The sequence below is a fragment of the Nelumbo lutea genome, chromosome 1, assembly GCF_056320005.1.
Source record: "Nelumbo lutea isolate HS-2025 chromosome 1, American lotus-T2T, whole genome shotgun sequence".
NCBI lineage: Eukaryota > Viridiplantae > Streptophyta > Magnoliopsida > Proteales > Nelumbonaceae > Nelumbo > Nelumbo lutea.
Genome location: NC_142684.1, coordinates 33,116,029 through 33,134,590, shown reverse-complemented (window position 1 = coordinate 33,134,590; position 18,562 = coordinate 33,116,029). Strand labels below are relative to the sequence as shown.

General features: G+C 40.2%; 1 protein-coding gene across 1 annotated transcript; it reads right to left on the bottom strand.

Annotated features, from left to right (window-relative positions):
- Positions 1-882: 882 nt before the first annotated feature.
- LOC148874207 (uncharacterized) lies at positions 883-2,382 on the bottom strand. The gene is made up of 3 exons (XM_088960203.1): positions 2,203-2,382; positions 1,642-2,127; positions 883-1,140 (listed from the first exon to the last, which is right to left on the bottom strand). The coding sequence occupies exons 1-3, from the start codon at positions 2,380-2,382 to the stop codon at positions 883-885; spliced, it is 924 nt and encodes a 307-aa protein (XP_088816329.1).
- Positions 2,383-18,562: the final 16,180 nt, after the last annotated feature.

Below are 18,562 nucleotides of genomic sequence, written 5' to 3'. Positions count from 1 at the left end.
CACATCTTGAGAGACTAATATTTGCTTTGTGTCAATATTGAAAACGCGTTAACCCTTCTAGTCATGAGGGTATCCAATGAATATGCATTGCTATGAACATGGAGTAGATTTATCCTTACCACATTTTTGTGTTGTGGCGTAACAAAGACAACCAAATATGCGAAGATGATAATAGGAAGGTAGTCTTTGAAACATCTCATAAGGGGTTATACTGGAAAGGTTAGGAGTGGGTAAATAGTTGATTAGATATGTTTCTATAAGAATACATTCCCCCCAAAATTGAACCAGTGAACCTGCTTGTAATCGTAGGGCTCTAGCCACCTCAAGAATATGATGGTGCTTCCATTCTACCACTTCGTTTTGTTGTGGAGTTTCAATACATGAACATTGATAGATTATACCATTCAAAACAAAGTATGTCTGCATAGGCCCAACACAGAAATTCCAACCCAATGTCGGATTGGACGCTCTTAACTTGTGTTCTAAATTGAGTCTGAAGCATAGCAAAGAACATAAGGAAGTAACAATAAGCATCACATTTGCATTGCATAAAAAAACCCATGTAGCTTGTGAGTAATCATCCACAATAGTAAGGAAGTATCGAGCCCCTATAAGTGAAGGAGTACGGTATCAACCCTAGATATCTATGTGTATTAAGTCATGTCTTACTAATGGGAAAACAATGTCGATCCTGTTTTTCTTTCATGCAGATGTCACAACAAGAATTATTAGGTACAATGATATATAAATTAGGAATCAATGCAAGATTATGATAAGAAGCACACTCAACTCTCAAATGCCACAATTTGGAGTCAGCATCATGTACAACATGAAGAACCACAGATGGTGAACCAGGTAGAAGATGATACAGACCACCATGCATCAGACAGAGCCCAACCACCTTCTTCGACCCTGTTTTGCTTTCATGCAAATGTCACAGCAAGAATTATTAGGTACACCGATATACAAATTAGGAACCAATGCAAAATTATGATAAGAAGCATGCCCAACCCTCAAATGCCACAATCTGGAGTTAGCATCATGTACAGCATGAAGACCCACAGATGGTGAACCAAGTAGAAGATGATATAGACCATCATGCATCAGACCAAGCCCAATCACCTTCTTGGAGCTTAGGTCCTATATCACACAAAAACTCAAAAAAAAAAATAGAAAAAAAAATAAGACAACACAATTAAGCTGTGAAGTTAATTTGCTGATGGATAATAGTTTGCATTTGAATTCTAACACAAATAGAACATCCTATAGGAATAAATCTGGGGATAGTGCCAAATCATCTTGTGATTGTACTAGCATTACAGATCCATTTGGCAAGTGAATTGGCTTGTTGGGTGGAGGAAATATGTGAGTGTTTGGACTCATGGTAGAGGGTGCCATGTGATCTGATGTACCACTGTCTAGTAACTAAGGTCTTGACTCTAATAGCCAATGTAAGCTACAAGCCTTACCAGTAAAATTCAAAGAAATCACTAGATTATCAGACTTGAGATGATTCAGAAGCTGCTGGTACTATTCCATTATGAGGCTTGCTATCGGAGAAGAGTCAGAGACAATTGAAGCTTGCGAGATTGACTTCGTAGTGTTGACGTTTTTCTTTTCCTAATAATTATTTTTCTTTACGCTTGATCTTCCCTTCGCATCCCAGCCCAGAGGATAACCAACGAGTTCATAGCAGCAATCCTTGTTGTGTCCTATCTTTTTGCAGTGATCACAACGGAGCTTTGGTCGATCTTTGGTGTTCTTGGAACCACCTTTGGCTTGATCAATTACGTAAAAGGTTGTTGCTTCAATTGTTGGAGTCTGTTGGCCAACGACCAACTGATGTTTCTCCTCTTGTGTAATTAAGGCACGTGCCTTGCTTACAGATGGAAAAGGCTCCATTCCAAGAATGTTCGAGCAAACAATACTAAATTGATCACTAAGACCCATGAGAAATTGGTAGACGTGATCCTTCTTGCGTTCTGCTACCAGATATTTCATTACACCATAGGTGCAACAAGTACAAATTGGCACTGGAATATAAGTTGAGATTTCATCCCAAATCGCCTTCAGCTTCGTGTAATACACTGAAACAGAGAGGTTGTCTTGTCTAAGCAATGCCAATTCCTATTTCAAATGAAAGACACGAGGAGAATTTCCCTGCGAGAATCTCTCTTCGAAATCTAACCAGAATGCACGAACATCATCCATGTATGCAACGTTGTCATGTAACTCTCTGGTCAAGGCATTGTAAATCCAAGATATGACCATTGAATTACATTTCTTCCAGGAAAAAATCTCGACTGGTTTTGCTTGATCTGGCTTCAAGATTGTTCCATCAATAAAATTGATCTTATTTTTTGCCCAAAGAGCATTCGTCATTGCTCTTTTCCAAGTTGGATAATTGTCACTATTCAGTAGAGAGGTGACTAGTACGGTGCCAGGATTGTCTAAGGTGCCAAGATAGTATGGTGACGTTGGACCAAAGTAGTCTGCATGTCCAATGCCTATGTTTCTACCTACATTACTTCTAATAGCCATCTTCTTGTGATTTGAAGAAGAACAAAGTCACTAGAGTTACTTGTGAGACTAAGATGTGGCAATGGATCAGATTGAGTGCTCTGATACCATATCAACTTTCAATGATTAAGAAGTTCACCTATTTTATTGATATAGAAATGTATTTATAAATACAAATGACAGCCTAACTGCTTGCCGAGCAAGTGGCAATCAAAATCAAGAATCAGATGCCAGTTGGAGACAACTGCCTATCTAGTTAGTTAGCATGTGGCCTTAATGGCTTAATATTAATCTATTGTCAATCAGATCCGGTTAGACTCAATTATACATGAGATCTATTATAATCTATGATAATAACAATTCAAAACTTTATTTTGAAATAACCCTGTAATTGAAATAGTATACTGTTTATATATTCACAAAACAAGTATTTATTTTACCAAAATTATCTTATGTACTATATATATAAAATGAATGCACGTGTGCAAATAATTAATAAGCATATATGATATATAGTATTTGGATTTAACTTTTGAAATGCATGAAACCCAATACAAGTATCCACTTTATATAGTGTAAATATAATTGGTTAAGGTCTGAATCAGTTTGGAACAGCTAAAACCAACCCTTGCCCAATAGAGACAAACCCACATAACTAGAATTGATATATATATATATATATATATATATATATATATATATATATATATCACAAAATATTGTATAAAAAATTTGTTTATAATTATAGAAAAAAGAAGGTTGCAATATTATATCTAGTACATAATTAGATATTGTTTATTGACATCTATGATTCGAGAACATCACTTAGATTGATGGTTCAAATGAGGCCACAATGGATGAAACCCTAGCATCTTATTCAGTCCATCGATCATGGAGCCTAATGCTAAACGTTGTTTGCCTTGATCATCTCTACAATTTCTCCCCTCCCTAATCGAATTTTGGATGCCTCAGGTTCCATCTTCTATTCGTCAAGAGCCTAGGTACGTGCTTCAACAATCTTACAACTTGTTCAAACATGCGCCCATTCCTAAAATGCATGTATGGGCAATCTCCTTTTCCTGTAATCAATGATTTTTCTTTTTGGTTAAAATCCTTTAACCTGCAGCATGATATATGGGTTATGTCCCTCGATTCAAAGAAGATTACAAACATAAATATGTACGATACAAATATAGATGAAACAATACAAACATACAAGGTTAAGGTTTTGCACTCTATATATTTATATTGTAATCCTTCCAGACTGAATTTGAAGGAGATTATCTCAAAATCTGGCTAAGGGAAGCAGCATTCAAACTAAAGTTGTCTCTTTTTAGGCTTTACAAGTGGATCTTTGATTTCAGACCAGGATGGGAGCCCTCCATAGTGCTCGCATAGACCAATTTTCCATTTCTGATTGAATTTGTTCTTCTTTAAGGAACATCCCTCTCGAATCTGCATTGGATCACCTAAAGAGAGTTGAAATCAGCTGCCCCCACAAGATAATTTTCCACAACATCCCACAGCACATCCCCGCCATGTATTAGGAACATCTCCTGATGATAGTATCAGAAATGATGAGGCATCATCAGGAGATATTTCCAATACACGGTGGGGATGTGCTGTGGGATGTTGTGGGAAACTATCTTGTGGGGGGCTGATTTGAACTCACCTAAAGAGGGTCTCTAGCAACCTTGGTTTTTATGAACAACTACCAGCTTACTGTTTGGGGTGTTTCAAGATCGGCCATAACAAGAAAAATTGCTAGCATAACAATTTCAAGAAGAGATCAAAACCTTCCAATCTCAATGCTTTGAAAAAGAAAGAAGATGATGTATTAAGGCTGTGTTTGGTTGCAGTGAAATTTTATTGGCACTAATACAAGTGTATGGGAGTGCAAATGAAAAAATGCAAATTCTCATTTAATTATGTTTTGGATTTTACTTTATTATTCTTCAAGTCTTAATTTACTTCATTTGTAATCAAACAAAACAAGCTAAAATTTAAAACAAAAATAGATCAGAATTTACACTCAAATCATTTGCACTATCATAGTTTTGCATCAGCACAAATTTATTTGCATTTCTACCAAACATAGCCTAAGGAAATTCTTGGGTGGTGGCTAGGGATCATTGAACTTCTTGATACTAAAATATATCTATACTAATTTAAAAAGCACAAATAACCTCAAGGATACTCCTACATTTTTTGAGGACAAAATTTACTCCTTCATATTTAAATTTATTGATAAAAAATGAGGGAAAATAGGATAATTGATTATTGGTATTAGATGAATTTAAAAGAGGTAATTTTAATACATTCAATGCATTCATTTTGCTCATTAAATCCAACACTTAAGGTATTAACTTGCATTTACCATTGAATCATATATTTGAGGCATTTTTGTTTCTTCTCATCATTAAATTCAATTAATTTAATCCATACATAATAAATTAATAATTCTAATAACATAAAAATTTTTACTTTTAAAATCAACCTAGAGAAAAAATAGTGTTTCCATCTATGTGGTGGTAAGAAATTAAACATATAGAAAAATTTCCATAATTTAATAATAAAATTATGGGGACATTTTCCATAATTAATGATGGAAATGAAATGTAAAATTTAAAACCAATTGGACATAAACCAATTTTCCTATTCTCTCATTAAATGTCATACCTATTTTCCATAAAATTAATTTTAATAGTGTAAAAATAAATATTTTAAAAAGTAATTTAAAAACAAAACCATTTTCTTTCCTCTCAATGGTGGGTAAGCAATTTAACCATTTGGGGTCAAATGGATTAATAAATAATGTCATAATTAAATAATAAAAATTAAATATATAAAATATATAATACAAAAAATACAAAAAATTGGGCATGTCTCTAATATTGTATATTCATTATATGAAAAAAAAGTATGAAATGTAGGAAGTATTTTTATTAATGATTGAAACGTATCAACATATTTAAAATTAAACTAGAAATGAAATAATGTCATAATCAAATAATAAAATTTTTAAAATAGAATATTAGGTACATCTTTAATATTATACATTCATTATTGTAAGCACCCGATTTTTGCTCGATCCCCTTTCTAACCCACTTCTCACACTTCGGATGCCTGATCAGACCTCACCAATCTCCTTAGAACATGCCAAAGCCCTAAGAAACCAAACTTCAACCTAAATACCCTCAAATACACCATTAGATTTACAAGATTCACTTTTAACGGTAATGGTCACGCCAAATCACCACACCTACCACATGATCAGATTCCATTACAAGAAACAAAACCCTCGAGCAAGCAATTACACCAAATTTTAGCCATAAATTCCTTAATTCTGCTATTCATCCATAAGAGGTTCTATTTTAATGCATCTAACACTATGACACTTCTCGTATCAAAAACCTATGCTCCACACATCTTTGACATAACCAATTTTCCCCTTATCTAAAAAAATTTCAAATCAACCACTCTTGTTGTTCGTTATTCTAAAAATCAGAGATCTCCATCACAACACTTCTCCCAATGCCATCAAACCTCACCTTGCTCACCTAACAAATTTCAGATCTAAAAATACCCATTTTTCCCCTCATCTAGAAAGGTTCCAAATCGAACACTCTCATCATCTAGTACCTTCAAACTCATAGATCTCCATTATGACACCTCTCTTGAGACACCCAAATCTCATCAAAACTTTCATGAACCACCTGATTGACCATCCAAAAAAATTTAGGGCCAAAAATACCCATCTTGCCCCTCACCTAGAAAGATTTCAAATCAACCACTCGTCACTCACTACCTTCAAAATCTTAAATCTCTATCATGACACTTCTTCCAACACCACCAAATCTTACCAAAACTTTCATCAGCCACTTGATTGGCAATCCAACAAATTTCAGAAGAAAAAATATCCATCTTGCGATTCCAAATCGACCACTTTCATTACTCACTACCCTCAAAACCTATGATCTCTATTATGACACTACTACCAATACAACCAAACATCACCCAAAACTTTCATCAACCACCTAATTGACCATCTAACAAATTTTAGGCCCAAAAATACCCATTTTCCCCCTCATCTAGAAAGATTCCAAATCAACTAATCTCGTCACCTGCTATCCTTAAAATCTTAGATCTCAATCATGACACCACTCCCAAGACACCCAAACCTCACCAAAACTTTCATCAACCACCTGGTTAACCATCTAACAAATTCTAGACCCAAACCTCACCAAAACTCTCATTGGCCGCTACTTTCAAAATCTTAGACTTCCATCATGACACCTTTCCCAAGACACCCAAACCTTAAAAAAACCTTCTTCAACCTCCTGATCAACTATCCATTGAGTTTTTGACCTCAAAATACTCATTTTCCGCTAATCTAAAAAGATTCAAAACCGACTATCCTCATTGATCGCAACTCCCCAAATCCAAGATCTTCGTCGAGACACATCATCTAGGACTTTCAAACCTTACCAAAACCATTCCCAATCTCCTTATCAAACTATCTATTAAATTTTTTACCCCTAAAATACCATTTTTACCCCTCATTTGAAAAGATTCCAATTGACAATTATCATTGGTTGTTGCTCTCCAAATTCAAGATATCCATTATCACGCATCATTTGACACCTTCAAATCCCTCCAAAACCTTCATCAACCTCTAGATTTACCACCCATTCAATTTCAGAAATTAAAGTGATAGTTTTACCCTTCGTTTAAAAAGATTCTAAATAGACCATCCTCGTCGACTAATACTCTATAAATTTAAGATATCCATCGTCATGCATCATCCGACACCTTCAAACCAAATAAAAACTCTCATCAACTTCTGATTATCGATTAGTCAAACTTTAGACATAAAAATGACCAGTTTACCCTTCATTTAAAAAGATTCCAAATTAACCACCTTCGTCGCCTGATACTCTCCAAATTCAATATTTCTATTGTTACACATCATTTGGCACCTCCAAATCCCATCAGAAACTCCCGATCGATAATCTATCAAATTTTAGATCCTAAAATGATCGTTTGTCCCTCATTTGAAAAGATTCTAAATCGAGGGCTCTTATTATCCTTAATTATCCAAACTTTAGATCTACATCACGGTACACCCTCTGATACACCTAGACCAGGCTATCACCTTTCTAAATGTCTCGACTGACTATCCTTCATTTCTAAGACCCAAAATGACTTTTTTACCCCGCCATCTACGAAGATTCCAATTTATATGATCTCATTAGTTGACCTAAACCCTAATATCTTGAGGTTTAAGCCCCAATCATTCACTTTGTCCAACAAAGGGGCTAATCCTATCACTATGATCACCCACTCAGATGAATTCTCGGACTGTCCTAACATACCTAGGTTTTGACCCCCTCTAAGGATCTCACTGATTAGTACAGCCCAACCCGACACCTAGTGTAGTATCATAATCGAGTCTAGGTTTAGGGGTCAGGTGTAACATTCCAATTTTGCCCATCTATCTCCAAGGTCCAGGGCAATACTGGAATTTTGGTCCGGTTCAGGGTTTCAAGAAAACCCACACTACATGTACCTCAAGTCTCACCCTGGCAGCTGAGACAAGCCACCCCAACCAACTTGGCGGCACATCAGTGTTAACCTTGGCAAGATAAATCTCCCCAGATCTATCCAACGGCTGTGAAGATTCTAAACTAACACAAGTCTCATATGTGTCCAGTTTAAGGGTATTACACAGAAAAACACCATAATAACATGAATCAAATATGTACTTTATTAATTTACATTAAATGTCAAAATGTACATCATTCTGATTGGAGCTAAGGGCATACATTGTCTAACATTGCCTACACTGATCTCGAGCACCATGACTTTACTGAGGACGAGGTGTCCTTCTCGATAATGTCGTTCTTTGACTCTTGAGTTGTAGTAGTAGGACACTCTCTACTAGTAGGCTGCCACGCTATTTTATGTTTGTTCTCAGACTTCTTCCAACAGGTTCAAGTTCATTCTGAGTGATTCACTGTTCTTGGCCTAGTTGTACACCTCGGTGTCATAAGTTAAGTTGAATGGGGTCTCTCCCATGGTTGTTCAAGGTGTCGTCCAGTATGCCCATAGGACACTACTTAGTTCGTCGGCCCATAGGCCTTCAACTCTATTGAGACTAGTATGTAGTCCATCTAGGATAGTTCGGTTGGTGACCTTGGCCAGGCTGTTCATCTGAGGGTAGCCTATCGAGGTGTATTATTACTTAATGTCGAGGGATGCACACCATTCTTGGAACCTCGTGTCGTCGAACTACTTCCCATTATTTGTGACCAACATGTGGGGGAGGCCAAAGTGGTACATGATGTTCTTTCAGAAAAAACTTTGTATCATCCGGGATTTGATGGTGGCCAGGGGATTGGCTTCAACCCACTTGGTGAAGTAGTCGATGGTAACGACGACGTACCTCCTGTTTCTTGTTGCTTGAGGGAAGGGGCTGAGGAGGTCCATGCTCCATTTGTCGAAGGGCCAAGGACTACTGAGGGCCAATAGTGTTGTGGCTGGCCGATGGCTGATGTTGGAGTGCATTTGGCACTTGTCACATTTTCGCACCAGCTCAGTCATATCCTTCTAAAGATTTGGCCAAAAATACCCTTGCCTTAGTGCTTTTTGGGCCAAGGCTCTACCTCCGAGTTGGTTGTCATAGATCCCTTCATGAATTTCTCGGAGCATGTACTTGCCCTCCTCCTGATGGAGGCATCGGAGGTAGGTTAAGGTAAAAGACCTTCGGTATAGCTTTCCCTCAAGCAAGGTGTTGTGAGTGGCCTGACATCAGATTTGCTTGGCTTGGTTCCGGTTGTCGGGCAGAAGCTCGGTCAAGAGGAAGTCGATGATGGGATCCATCCATGATAGCTCGGCTTGGACTGAGAGGACATGATCTTCTCTAATGGAGGGTCGAGCTAGCTTCTCCATGCGAATTGTGCGGCTAAGGGCCACACCCGAGGTGCTTGCCATCTTGGATAGGGTGTCGGCTCTCATGTTCTCAGACCACGAAACTTGCTGTAGGGAGAATTGTTGAAAGTGGTAGGATAGTTCTTGCAGTTTGGCGAGGTACCTGGCCATGCTTTATTCCCTTGCTTCATACTCGTTGACTTGATTTAGCACCAGTTAAGAGTCTCTAGACCTCAATGTGCTGTAAGCCGAGTTCCTTAGCGAGCTGCAATCTAGAGAGGAGGGCTTCGTACTCATCTTCAGTGTTGGATGCCGAGAAGTCGTATATCAGTGCGTACTCCACTTTAGCATTGTCTAGGGTGAGAAGTATGAAGCCGACTCCACTTCCTTTAGAGTTGGATGACCTGTCAACGAATAGCTTTCAGCTGGGCTGAGCTTCCTTAGCCGGCCAAGATCCTTCTTCATATTCATCTTTGGAGGCTCGACGAAGGCCTCAACTAAAGGTGCACTCCATTACAAAATCCGCCAAGGCCTGGGCTTTGATTGCTGGCCTCGGCTAGTACTAGAGGTCGAACTCGAAGAGCTCGAGGCTTTTCCACCTTGAGATATCAAGTCTCGACATCGTAGAGGAGTTTGCTGACATAGTAAATCAGCCTCTGTACTCTGTCCACTCTGATAAGGACCGAGTTGATGGCATCATCCCCGGTTGACAAATACAGATACAAGATATCTCCTAGGAGGGGGCGAATGAGGAGGGGAGGTGAGGCAAGGTAGGACTTTAGTACTTCGAAGGCATGCTAACACTCTTCCGTCCATTGAAAATCTTTTAGCTTCTTGATGGCCCAAAACAAGGATAGGATGTGATCGTCCAACTTTTACATGAAGCGGTTGAGAGCAGCCACTCGGCCAGTCAGTCTTTGTGCTTCCTTTACCGGCCGAGGTGGTGCCATATCCAATGTGGCCTAGATCTTCTCTGGGTTGGCCTCTATACCTTGTTGAGCGATGACAAAGCCCAAGAATTTTCCCGAGGCAATGCCGAAGGCACACTTGCTAGGGCTAAACTTCATGTTATACCTCCGCAAGGTATCAAAGGTCACGGCCAGGTTCAAGGTGTGTGCTTTGGCCTTTAGGCTTTTCAGCACCATGTCGTCTATGTACGCTTCGACATTCCTCCCCATCTAGTTCTTGAAGACTTTGTTAACAAGGTGTTGGTAGGTGGCTATGGAATTCTTGAGGCCAAAGGGCATGGCCTTGTAACAATAAGTGTCATGATTGGTGATGAATGAGGTCTTCTCCTCGTCCTTAGGGTACATCTTGATCTGGTTGTACCCGGAGAAGGCATCCATGAAGCTGAGTAGTTCGTACCATGCGGTGGCATTGAGGAGGTGGTCTATCCTCGGCATAGGAAAACTACATTTTGGGCAGGCTCGGTTGAGATCTGTAAAATCAATATAGACCATTCACTTCCCTTTAGCTTTCTTTACCATAACCACATTTGACAACCAGTTAGGGTAGTGTACCTCTCAAATGAAGCTGACATCGAGTAGCTTGTCAACTTCCTCTGCTATGGCCTTCCAATGCTCTAGTGCAAAGTTCCTCTTTCTTTGACGAACTGGCCTAAAGCTTGGGTCCACGCTCAGCCTGTGAGTAATGACCAAAGGGTCAATTTCGGTTATGTTAGCAGCAGACTAAGCAAAGACGTTGGCATTGGTTCTAAGAAAACTTACCAGCTTGGATAGGCTCTCTGGGGGAAGGTTGGACCTGACGTGAATTGATCTTTCGGGCTCGGCCTCGTCCTGGGGAATAGAGACGAGGTCCTCAGCCAGTTGGCCTCGGCTTGTTGGCTCTTCCCTGAGGTTGAGGCCTTCTAGTGGCAGTGATTCTTTGTTTTTTCCCTTCAGCACTACCACATAGCACTAGTGGGCTACTTTCTAGTTCCCCCAAATGACTCTGACGTTGTGCTCAGTGGGGAACTTGAGAGTGAGGTGGTAGGAGGAGATGGTTGCCTTGAGTGCGTGGAGGTATGGTAATTCTTCCTTCTGGCTTGACCACATTGCCAAATAAGCCGAAGAGTGGAACATCGATGGGCTGAAGACGTTCGGGCTCTAATTTCATCTTCTCAAATGTTTCATAGAAGATGATGTCGATTGAGGAGCCACTATCTACCAAGATTCTCTTCACAATGAAATTTGCGACGATGGCTGAGATCACGAGCGCATTGTTATGGGGAACCATGACCCCCTTCTAGTCCTCATCAGTGAATGAGAGGGCTTCTCCATGCTTTGGCTTCTTGGGGGCTGGCCCTTGGATGTTCATCTGCCTAGCGTAGGCCTTGCGGGCCGAGGCTGAGGCTCCACCCAAGGACATTCCCCCAGCTATGACATCGATGACACTGGCAAATTGTTGATGCTACTGCAACTGCTATTGTTGTTGGGAGGACAAGGCCCCAACCTCGTCCCCAACGTACTGCTTGAGATGGCCACAGTGGATGAAGGACTCTATCTCATTTTTCAACTCATAGCAGTCCTCGGTTTCGTGGTAGGTGTCGCGGTGGTACTTGTAGTACCTTTTTGGATTTCCCCTCTTGGAGTTCCTCTTCATCTTTTCTGGCCACTCACATACTCATCCTTACCGACCTACATCAAGATCTGGGTTTGGGTGGAGTTGAGTGGCATGTACCGACTATAAGCTAGGGTTGTGGTCAGTGGCTTCTTGTGGTCCTTGTTGTTGTTGTTGTGGTGGTCTCCCTTTTTCCTCTTCTTCTCCAGGCCTCCTTGGAAGCGCTCGGCCTCCCTTTCTTGGTGGTCACCGGCCGAGGCCTCCTTGGCCGCAATGTTCTTCTACACTTTCTTAAGGAATTCCGCCTTAGACTTTGGCGGGGTCTTGGCTACTGAGCTAAGGAGGCCGTTGATGACGGTGTGCATGGAGACCATTGGGTTGAGATCTCGAACCTTGAGCTCTTCCTTCTTGAAGTGGTTGATGTAGGATCGCAGACTCTCATCGCGCTTTTGCTTGACGGACATCAAAGAGACGACGCTCTTCTAGCATTGCCTGTTGCTGATGAAGTGGGCAAAGAACAAGTTGGCGAACTACTCCCATGAGTTGATGGAGCTTGATGGGAGGCCAGAGAACCATTGCCGAGCTGCCCCCTTGAAGGTCACCTGGAAAGTCCGACATGTCAAGGTGTCAAAGTATCCGTAAAGAAGCATGAGGACCTTGAAACTTTCTAGGTGGTTGTCCGGGTCGGTTGTCTCGTCGTATATCTCCAACGTTGATTCTTTGAAGTGTGAGGGAAGGGGCTTGGAGATGATGTCCAAGGTGAAGGCGTCCATCCCTCTAGGAGGGTGGCTTTGGCTAGATAAGGCTTCGGCTCGGCTCTCTCTGGCTTGGTAGAGCTCATCCTTGATGGCCCCAAGTTGGGCTTGCAGGTCCGCAATCCATGGGTTGTGGGGGGGTTGCACCACATCCCGGTTCTCCCGTACTCAATGGGGGCCGGACCAAACTCTTGAGTACTCGGGTGTGGGTCCATGCCCGTTCCTTCTAGCCTAGCGATCGTTTAGGACATCGTGGAGGTCCAGGACCTGTAAGGGAGGTGTGGTATTGGCCCTCAGCCCATGAGTGGGGGCTATTGTGGCTGGACCACCCACTTCATCCCTAGAATTCTCACTTCTTCGACGGCGGTGGTGCTGTTCGGAGTTCTGGCTATGGGGTCTCGCATTCCTTGGTGACTAGCTAGCATGACGGATACTACCTGATTCAAAAGGTTCGGCCTGGTGGGTGTCGGCGGAGCCGAAGTCTAGCGGGTCCGTGAACTCGCGCTACCCTTGGTGGCCCAACGTCTCAATGGGGCAACCTCCTGCCTGGGGGCACACCTCCTCGACTCGCCAGGCAAGGTGATCCAGTCAGTCGAGGACCTCTTGGAATTGTTCATTAATGACTAGGTTCTATGCGTTCCTGGTGTTCCGTACCATGTTAACTAGAGCTTAGGAATATTCTCTTAGTTTTGAAGTAAATTGAGGGAAGTCTTAGTGACGTTTCCCACAGACAACGCCAATTGTTGATGCTCGGATTGGCCAAGGACAACACTATCAATTCGCTCCTAAGTCTGAGTGGGGCCGAGGTGTCCATGGTATGAGGACAGAGTTGACTGAAGTGATGAATCCGAGGTGAAGGAGATCCAAGGTCCAAGGTCTAAGCTCTGTGGTATTTTGTGTCCGAGGAAGCTGAAGGCTAGGAGGTCCGTTTTGTAAGGAAAGGGGTGTTAGAGACCCCAGGTGGAGAATCAAGGCGAAGACTCCAATGGTCAAGTTAGTACTAAGGTGCGGGGTGGACGAGGTTCGAGGTGTGAGCACCTAGACGAGGCCATTGGAGAATAGGTAATCTTAAAGACTGGTGAGGGAGCTTAAGTTCCAGACCATTTACTTGAAGGGAGTCACCTCTTATTTATACTTGAGGTTGCTTGGAGGCTGCACTGCAGAGCCCAAACAGCCGAGATGGAGTCCATACGCGGGGAGCGTGACCATCTGAGGCCGGCATGTGACCTTGCGCTATTTGGATCTGCGAAGCATGCCAAACTTCGACGCACGTGCTCCCTAATTGGTCTCGGACTGATGCACGCCCTAGGACACGTGTAGGGCTGCGGTTGGACAAACCAAACGCACCTACATCACTATGTATGAAATTTATCCTTTTATACATAAAATATATCAAAATTACTTGAAAACTAGGACACAACTATAAAACCAAAACAGACATTGGTGGTGTTTGGAGAAAATGATGTTTCCTAAGAAGTGGTTTTTGAGAAAATGGTGTTATATTGGCTTTCCATTTTCTCAAAAAAAAATGTTTTTTTCTTTTTTTATTTGGTACCATTATTATTGTTACAACCATGTCAGCATATTATTACTAACAATAGTAAAAAAATGAAAAATACATAAAAATTAACATTTTCTCATACCACACCTATCCCGATTTCCAAGACATAATCTAAGAAAGCAATTTTTTAGAAATCACATAATCAAACACGAGGCATTGTTTTGAAAAATAAATTTCAGATGTGGCACTAATGTGACACCATTTTGCGAAAAAAATGGCACAATTCCAAGCTCTTGGATAATCAATCTAGTCGGTTAAGTTTTATCAGGTAGACCTGACCCATTGGAACACACTATATATCTTTGAATACAGAGAAGGGGAGACATTTGCATTGTTGTTGTTTGGGCTGCTTTATCTTAAGGAATTCGGGTTAGCTGAACTCTATGGCTATTTGGCTGGCTGTGGAACTTTATTTTATTACTGACGGGCCACATGTATTTTATTACTGTCGTCTAATTTTATCGTTGGTTCCACAACCATCCGAACAGCCATAGTGTTCAGCCAAACCTAGAATTGGCTCCCGATATAGAATTAATGGATGTTTCTTGTCAAGAATTTGTCATTACGTGGACATATCCACAATCACCATGTGGATAGAGAAAGAAGAAACACCTAATGTAAATTAGGGTTGTTCATGGGTCGGGTTGGGTCGGTTTATTAGAATTTTTCTAATCGATTCGACCTGGTCGGTTTACCTAAAAATGAAATCGAAACCGACCCAGTATTAAGTAAAACCGACTTGGTCGGTTTGAATCGGTTTGGGTCGGTTTTGTAAATGATTCTCTTGGTGTGAATGGTAAAGGATTCAAGTCTAAGAAAGCAAAGGCTGGATGCATGGCAATTAAAAATGATTTGATGGATTAAAACTGATATTTTATATATTAGAAATTTTATATATAATATGTATATTTCTAAAATAAAGATGAAATATATATATATAATATATCTAAGTCGGTTTGGGTCAGTTCGGTTTCGGTTTTCAGACATGAAAACCGAAACCGAATCGAACCATCGGTTTATGTTTTTCTGTAACCCGAAACCAACCGGTGCTGAAGAAAAATTGGCCAACTCGGGTTGGATCGGACCGGGTTGATCGGTTTGGGTCTTGTTATGAACAGCCCTAATGTAAACCAAAGAAGTTAAGAAATTAAAAAATATGGTCATTTACTAAATACCCCTATAATTTGCAATCAATTTAATTATTCAACTTTATAATTTGCAAAAATATCATTTTTGCCTCTAACAAGACAAATGACCACTCTATTTGGTTCTATTTGATAAAATTTGTTTTTTCGACAGAAAAGTGTTAGGGGTACTGTTACAATAAACAATTGTGGATTCATGCCTTTGAACACTTTCCATTTTGAGATGGCAAAACAATGATCATGTTACTATTTTGAGATTGCAAAACAAACACTTCTTAGTGAAAGGTTGATTAGATAAATAAGTTGCAAACTATAGGGGTGTTCTAGTAAATATCCAACAAAAATAAAATAAAATAAAATTGGTCAAATAAAGTCAACAGCAACAAGTTGAGATATCTTCATCACAATAAAATTAAGGGATTTAGCTAATAAGGGCAACCTTTTACCCATAATATCAGTAAAAATAACATTTTTAATACAATTTTTAAAATATGATAACTTTTTTGAAAAAAAAAAATATCAAATAAGGGCATGAGATACTGGTCACCTCCTTCCTCCTCCTAAAGCAAGGAAGGATGGTGGTAAACCTCCCCCACCTCCAGTCTCTCTCTCTCTCTCTCTCTCTACCCCTTCCTCTATTTCTTCTTCTTCTTCTTCTTTGCATCGTTTTCAGACCTTCCCTACCTCTGTTCTCAGTTGTGAAAGTTTAGACAATGCCGAGTTGAAAAAAAGACCGACAGTTCTGCTCTGTTGAGAACGATGAAAAATCATCGTTCTATTCTACTCTGAGTTTGTAACAACTCAGATGTGAAGAAGAAGAAGAAGAAGAAGGAGAAAGAAAGAGAGGAAGGTGGGAAAGGTTTGCCACTGTTCGGTGCTTTAGGAGGAGGAAGGAGGTGACTGTATCTCGTGCCCTTATTTGATATTTTTTTCAAAAAAGATATCTGTTGTGGAAATTATATTTAAAAGGTTGTTTCCCTAAAATTAATTAAAAAATATAAAATGGGTAATAGTGCAAGATTAATAATCTTCCCTTCATTTCAAGCCCGCACTGCAACATTGAATACAAACATCACCCAAAGCCTTTTTTTAAGGGCCAATATTTTATAGAGTGTTTTAATCTATTGAGTTTTCAAACACTGGTTGTTACGTGCTACGTTTTTGTTTCTTCTACAAATAATAATAGTGAAAGAGAGCCATTTATGCTAACGCAACCAACAATTCCCAACCCAGGCTGGCATTTTCTGTTGTTCCATAGTGGATATAAAACTTTTCAAACTGAAATGTTTCAGCTATAATCTGCATCTTCATTTTGTAGAGAGAACTTTCTTTTTTCTTTTTTATTTATTTTTTTGTTAACCTTTTCTAATTTGCTATAGCTCAAATGTTGCAGGCTAGAAAGTTTCCCACCCATTTTATGTTGAAACAGACCAAGCTCTAGAAAAAAAAAAAAAAAAACTTTTGCTCCTTTCAAGTTGGTTATTTGTGAGGATAAATTCCTTGCTTTGTTCCCTTTGGTGAAAGGCTGTGAGGACTCGGGAAAGAGAATAGAGAAAGCAGCTGATGGCTGAGGCTCTTGTTTCCACTGTAACAAGGCTCGGTGAATTGCTTATCCAAGAAGCAAATTTCTTGTCTGGAAGTGAGAAGTCAGGTTGGAGGGCTACAAATTGAACTGCAGCGGATGCGATGCTTCTTAAAAGATGCGGAGACAAAACAAGAACAAGATGAACGAGTCCACAACAGCTGGGTTACAGAAATCAGAGATGTTTGTCATGAAGCAGAAGACGTCATCGACGCGCGCATACATCTACCAAAAAGCAAAACGAGAACAAGGGAAAAAAGGATAAAAAGGTTCTCTTGCATCGTGAAAGAGGGCATGGATATCCACAGACTCGGAAATCAAATTGAAAATGTCAACAGGAAGATCAGGAGGAACTCTGAGAGTCGAGTGGGTTATGGCATAAGCAGGATAAAGGACGAGCTCTTCGAATGACATGCAGTTACGATTACTGAGACGGACTTGTTCACATGTGGTGGAAAAGGATGTAGTTGGATTCGAGGAAGACATGAAGATATTGCTCGGTCGGTTAGTTCACAAGGAGGAGCGGCAGCTCCATGTGGTTTCTGTTGTTGGCATGGGTGGTGTAGGTAAGGCTACTCTGGCCAAATAACTCTATAAACATGCTGAGGTTGGGAATCACTTTCAGTTTCGTGCTTGGGCTTTTCTATCTCAACAGTGTATTATTAGAGATGTTCTACAGGAAATTATAGAAAATGTTACTCAACCATCTGATGAGGAGAAAGAGAGGATGAGAGGTAAGAAAGAGGAAGAGTTGGTAAGGAAGCTCTTCAAAATATTGAAAGGGAAGAGGTATCCGATTGTTGTTGATGTGTGGAAAACTGAGCACTGGGGTCGTCTTAAACCTGCATTTCCAGACCAAGAGAAGGGAAGTAAGATCATTCTCACCACACGCAACAAGGGAGTTGGTCAGTATGCTGATACTTGATCCATCCCTCATGAGCCTCGATTTTGAATGAAGAAGAAAGTTGGAAGCTATTTTGTAAGAAAGCCTTCTCTCAAGAAAACTCAGCAGTGGCAATCAACAATTGTTGTTGCCCTTATCCAAATTTGGAGAGTATAGGAAGGGAGTTGGTGGGAAAATGTGATGGACTTCCTTCAGCCATTATTGTACTAGGAGCGCTAATAGCAACGAAAGAACGGTCCATGAAGGAATGGGAGGGCTTGCTTGGAAGAAATAGTTCCATCTTAATCTCTGAAAACTGAAAATGATCATCATCAATACATGCAAGTGATGGTGATATTAGCTTTGAGTTATCAAGATCTGAAGCCTTGTTTTCTTTATTTTGGACTTTTACCAGAGGATTACTCGATCCCTAAAAGAAAGCTACTTAATCAAGTTGTGGGTTGCTGAGGGTTTCTTGCAGTCACCAAGGGGGCAAGACGGTACTGAAATAATGGAGGACTATTAGGATTAAGAGTTTGTTCATGTATTTATCCTCTTTGTGTATATCTTCTTTCCTTCTTTCCTTATCATGAATTGTTCAGATAGGATAGGAAAGATTGAATCCCT